Source organism: Plasmodium reichenowi, chromosome 13 (assembly GCF_001601855.1).
Source record: "Plasmodium reichenowi strain SY57 chromosome 13, whole genome shotgun sequence".
Lineage (NCBI taxonomy): Eukaryota > Apicomplexa > Aconoidasida > Haemosporida > Plasmodiidae > Plasmodium > Plasmodium reichenowi.
In genome coordinates this window covers 2330408-2337101 of record NC_033658.1, presented here as the reverse complement: position 1 = coordinate 2337101, position 6694 = coordinate 2330408, and the positions used below count along the sequence as shown (strand labels likewise).

General features: G+C 19.1%; 1 protein-coding gene across 1 annotated transcript; it reads right to left on the bottom strand.

The window, feature by feature from the left end:
- PRSY57_1360100 (hypothetical protein) lies at positions 1-6110 on the bottom strand (the record flags this gene model as incomplete). Its single annotated transcript, XM_012909522.2, has 6 exons — positions 1-399; positions 664-767; positions 982-1080; positions 1171-1260; positions 1411-1464; positions 1557-6110. Coding segments are annotated over 6 exons (5300 nt in total), but the record flags the coding sequence as incomplete, so codon positions are not given.
- Positions 6111-6694: the final 584 nt, after the last annotated feature.

The following is a 6694-nucleotide window of genomic DNA, read 5'->3' as shown; positions in this document are numbered from 1 at the left end:
TTTTCAATATTTGTAACATTTAATACATTATTTATTTGCTTCTCAGAATTTCCACTTTTTTCTTCATGCATAATAACATTTTTACTTTTTCTTGGTTTCACTCTTTCATATTTTTTTCTTGGTTTTTTAATTTTTATTTCGTTAGACACATTTTCAATTTCCAATTTTATTTTTTTTTTCCTTCCAGGCTTACCTTTTCCTTCTTTTTTTTTAAATAACATTTTATATTTTTTATCTTTTATTTTGTGCCCTTTCGATTTAGTCTCTGATTTGCTTCTTAATTTCTCCTCATCATATTCCATATATCTGATGTACACATTTTCAAAGTGTTTTTTTATTTCGTCTGTGTCGGGTACCATATCGAAATGAAGATTGTCTATAAAAATGCTTTGTTGCTCTCTTAAAAAAAAAAAAAAAAAAAAAAAAAAAAAAAAACAGTATGAACAAATAAGTAAAACTTTAAATGAGTGTTAATGCGAACAAGCGTGTGTATTTATTCTTGTACTTATAATGTAATAATTAAAACAGCAAAAAGTTAATATATAAATTTAATATAAAACATAAATAAATATAAATATATATATATATATATATTTTTGTATATATGTATTGTTTTTATTTTTATTTTTTTTTTTGTGTTAAATAAATATTTATTTTATATACCTCCAATTCGGGGTAAAAAATTTATTACAAATATTGGAATTTAAAACAACTCTATAATCATATGGTGTTATTTGGGTTAACAACCTCTTTTGATTATAACCAACCTATATATTATTCCATAGAAAAAATATACATATATATATATATATATATATATATATATGAAATTATATGTATAAATATATATATGCACTTATATATTTTTCAATTTTTCAATTTTTCAATTTTTCAATTTTTCAATTTTTCAATTTTTCAATTTTTCAATTTTTCAATTTTTCAATTTTTCAATTTTTCCATTTTTTCATTTTCCAAAATTACAAATGCGTATTCGTTGGCCTTAGATTCCACAGTCTCCATTTCGCTAAAATTTTCACCAATAAAATTGTTCGAATGCTGACTATTCATACTATTCAAGTACTACAATAATAAAGAAAAAAATAAATATAATAATATAAAAATATATTCACATATATTCTTTTTCATTCTATTTTTATTTTTTGTTATTACATCTATTGGTTTGTCTTCCAAAAATTGTTCCTTCATTTTTGTTTTCCTCCTCCGACGTTTTGGTTTCATTTGACTTTTCAAATATTCGACCTTCAAATTTTTAATTATACAACAAATAAATAAATATATATATATATATATATATATATAATAAATATATTGTACAATCAAGAGACTGTATATAAAAAAGAAATATATACACATTCACTCCTTTATGTATATTCACATATTATTCATTACCCATTTGTCGTCCATAGATCGTTGATTAAAATATAGGATTAATGAGCTTATATTCTAAAAAAATAAAATAAACACATATATTTATATATATATATATATATATATATATATATATATATATATTTATATTTATTTATATATTTTACCTGATGAACGAAAAGCTTTGTATCCTTAAAAGACGAGTTGATATGATTTTTATTTTTACCAAGTAAATGAAAATACTGATCTAGTCTATATTTATTAGAAAATTCAATTAGAGGCCACATTAAATATAACCTCTTTTCAAAAGCCTTTTTCAAAATGTTCACAATTTCTTGAACATTATTAATTGTACATGTAAGAAGGAGAGTATTTTTGATTTTTTCTAAACACATTTGTATTCTCTTCATTATTAGCATATCAATTTTTTCAAGTTTTAATGTATCCATAAAAAAAGAGAAATTTTTTTTCTTTAAATTAGTAAGATCTTTCTTTTTAAATAGAGTTAATAAATCTCTATTTTTATGTATGTTTTCATTTAATGCAATAATATCATTTATACTTTTTTTTTTAAAAACTTTATTTATACAGAAACGGAATTTCTTATATTTTCTTTTTATTTTATTTATGGTATTTATTTTTATTATTTTTCTTTTATCTTGTTGTATTAATATTGGTTCGCTCCTGAAATCACTTAATAAATTATTTTGTGGGAAGCACAATTTCTTATTATATTTATTTTCCTTAATATATGAATTATCATACGAATTAGAAAACATATCATCATTATTATTATTATTATTATTATTAATATTATTATCATTATTTTTATTATTATCATTATTTTTATTATTATCATTATTTCTATTATTATCATTATTTTTATTATTATCATTATTTTTATTATTATCATTATTTTTATTATTATTAGCTGTTATATTATTTTCAACAATATTGTTGGATATACCATTTTCCATAGCCTCCTTCAATAACATTTTTTTAGTCCTATATTTTCGTATTCGTTTTTCACTCTTTATAATTTCTTTATTTAGATTTTTTTTTTTCCTTTCTAGCACATCCTTTTTTCTCTTTTTTCTTCCTGGTTCTGCAGTCATTTCGTTATTTTCCCCATTGTCCACATTTTTTTTTTGTTCATTTGTGTTATCATCAAAATGTTTTTCATGGTATTCCTTTTTATTATCTTCTTCCTTATTTAATATGCCACTTGATGTTTTTACACAATTTTGATCTACCTCATTATTTAATTCGTCATCTTTACTTTTTTTTGTATCGGGTAATAAATTAGAAAACATTGCTTTTGTCTTTTCATAAAACGTTTCCTTTAGGTTCTGCATAAATGTTACTGAGTTTGTTTCATTTATCATTTTATCTTTATTATCATTATTATGGATATCATTCTTATTAAAATACAAATCTTTTGATTTTTCTTTGTTCATACTTAAATTCTGAAACTCTTCAACATTATTATGTTTGTCACTTTGTTCTTTGCCTATGTCATTTTTATTATTAGTTTCTTTAGGGGGTGATGAAAAGGAGGAAGGTATATTCGATTTTGATACAATATCATTTTCCTTTTTATTTAAGGCATCATCATTTTCTAACAACGACAAATTGAATAGATCCATGTTTATAGTACCTTCATCTAAGTTAAATAAATTAAAAGTATTTCTTCTTTTTTCTTTATAATGTGTATCATTAGGAATGTTATCCTCTTTCCTATTTTTCTCTTCACTACATACAATTTCATTGTTTTTTAAATCATTTTTTGGATTGTTGGAATTTATATTATCTTTATTTATCTTCTCATTATTATCATCGTTTGTTATTTTACTTTTCTTTCTATATTGTCTAGTTTTTTTTTTCTTTTCTTGTTCATTTTTTGAATCACCCTGATTATTTTTATTATCATTATTGTTATTATTATTATTATTGTTATGATTATCATTATTGTTGTTATTATTATTGTTAATATTATTATTATTGTTATCATTATTATTATTATTATTATTATTATCATTAATATTATCCTTTTTCTTGTCCTTTTTACCACTCTTTATATCTTCTTTAATGTTATCACCATTATTTTCTATTGTTTGTTTTTTTTTTCTTCCTTTCTTTTTCCCCTTTGTAATATTTTCCATATTGTTCATAATGCTTCTTATAGTATTATCATCAATACTCATGTTTTTTATAATATTATTAAAACCGCTATTTATATTATTAATAAGAGTATTATCTATTTGTTTATTTGCATTTAATGTAGATTTATCTGAAAGTAACATATCATTAATTGGAACATCTTTATCGTTAGAGTTCATATTATTATTATTATTATTATTACCATCATTATTTTTATTATTATTACCATCATTATTTTTATTATTATTACCATCATTATTTTTATTATTATTACCATCATTATTTTTATTATTATTACCATCATTATTTTTATTATTATTATCATCATTATTTTTATTATTATTATCATTATTATTTTTATTATTATTATCATTATTATCGATGTTGCTGGGTTCTTTATTCTTGTTATATTCCTCCTGCATGTGGTAGGAGCTATTCATAATATAATTAAATTTCAAAAGTGAATATTTTTCTAATTGCTCAATTAAATCCTTTAATCTCTTTGGATAGAAATGTTTTAGATAAGGCAAAAAAGCTGTATATTTCTTTCTATTTTCATTAAACTCTTTAGTTATAAATAACCATACAAATGTTACGTCTATAGTTCTATTATTCCATAAAATATATTGCTTATTATTTTTTTCATCCGTTATACATTGATAATTATTAGCATAATAATAATTACGTACGTCTTTATTTTTTTCTGAATGTTCAGATCTTTTATCATTGTTATTATTTGCTTCTTTAATGTTTGTATGGTCGTTACTCATATTATTTTTGTTATGAATTAAATTATTATTATTAATATTATAAATATTATTATGTATCTCATTATTTTTATCATAATTTTTATCATAATTTTTCTTATCAAATATTTGTGGTTCATTTAATAATTCAACATTTTTATTTTTATTCATATCATTTAATATGGATTCATTATTTTGAATGTTTTTTTTTTTTTCTTTTTTATTTCTTTTTTTATTATCGTCTATAACGTCTTTAATTAATTTGGACTTTTTCTTGTTTACTGCTTTACTACTTAACGAATTTTTATATAATTCTACAATACCTATAATATCTGATGTTGTAGAATTGTTAATAGAATAATTATTCATATCATGACTTAAATTATTATTTTGTATATTTATAATATTACCATATTGATTGTTATTTTGTAAAAAGAGTTCACTATTTTGGTTTGCAACATCTATAATATTATTACTATTATTATTATTATTATGTTCTTCTTCTGTATTAATACTACTTTTATTTATATTATTATATAAATTTTCATTTTTTTTTCTTTCCTTTTTCTTTCTCTTTTTTATATCATATGGTATATTGATAGAAGACATAACACCAGGAACGAAATTATTATCCATATTATTATTTACAGTTGAATTCTTTTTATCATTTATATATGTATTATTATTATTATTATTATTATTATTATTCAAAATATTCTTATCCATATTATAATTATTATTTGAATTTACTTGAACTAATGTATTATCTAGATATACATTTGATTTAATATAATTCATTTTTTCAATATTTATATGGTTATTATTATTTTCTTTGTTTTTCGAATTTACTTTATTTTCATTTAAATAAAAATCCGTATTATAATTGTTTTGATTAATATTAAGATTCATAGGATTATTTTTCATTGGAATATTTAATATTCCAACATTAGTAATATTTGTATTTTTATTTATACTATTCATATTATTGTTTAATGTGTTGTAATTCATTTCTATCTTATTTAAATTACGGTTTGAATTTTTTAACCCTCCTATATTTGCATTCATATTTTTTGGAAAAGATATATTACTATTTCGGTTCGTTTGTATATTCATATTATTAGATATAATATGTGCATTATTTATAATATTTAAACTATTACCTTTGTATATATTGTTATGTTCATTGATACTTGATGCGTTCATAATATTTATATTATTAACAAAATCGGATGTATTAAATTGTTGTGAATTTCTTTGTATCGTCATATTTTTATATATACTTTGAGAAGTATTCATATTTTTTTCATCCATATATTCATTATAATTAATACTATTATTAAGATGATGTGATTGTTTTTGTTGATATGGATGCTGATTAGACGAAATGGGTGCCTTATTATTATTATTACTAATGCTTGTTATATTTATATTATTATTATTATTGTTATTACCATATAATACATTTTTATTTAAAAAATTAACACTATTCCTAGTATTATTGTTACTAGGATGATAAGAAATCCGATGATTATTATTTTCTACATTATATCTATTGATTATATTTCCTGATGTGTTATTAAAATTTCCGCCTTTCTTATTTGCCATAATAATATTGGAGGGAGAATAAGTCGGAACATTTTTATTTACAAAATGGTGAGCATTATTATTATTACTTTTGATATTTAAGATTTTATTTTGGTAACCTGATAAAGCATTTGCTTTACCTGAAAAGAAGTTATTATTATTATTACTATTATTACTATTATTATTATTATTATTATTATTACTATTATTATTACTATTACTATTATTCATTTGCGTATAATCATATATCTACTTTTTAATATACATAATATTAATTATTAAAAGATATATAATATATATAATATATATATATAATATTATATTTCAAAAACATTCTTTTTATTTTTCTTTTAAATACTATCGTATTATATTTATGGTCATATTATTTTATAATTTAACATTAAAAGATTAATATTGCAGTTTATTTAATTTATATTATATATAATATTATATATATATATATATATATATATTATATTTATTATGACATACTAATAATTTTTCATATTATGTTATCATGTACATATTCTATCAAATTAATTTTTAATAAATACATAAATATACAATTATATATTTATACTTATATTTATATATATTTATATATCATTTCAGCATATCACAAATTATATATTATATAAGATATATTTTAAAAAAAATATTTTAACATAATTAAAAATTTTACAGAATTTCAATCGAAAAAACCAGTATAATAACATTTGTTTTTTGTTTCTTTTTTTTTTTTTTTTTTTTTAATTTTAATATGCGCATTTTTAAAAAAAAAAAAAAAAAAAAAAAAAAATTATACAAAATAAAAA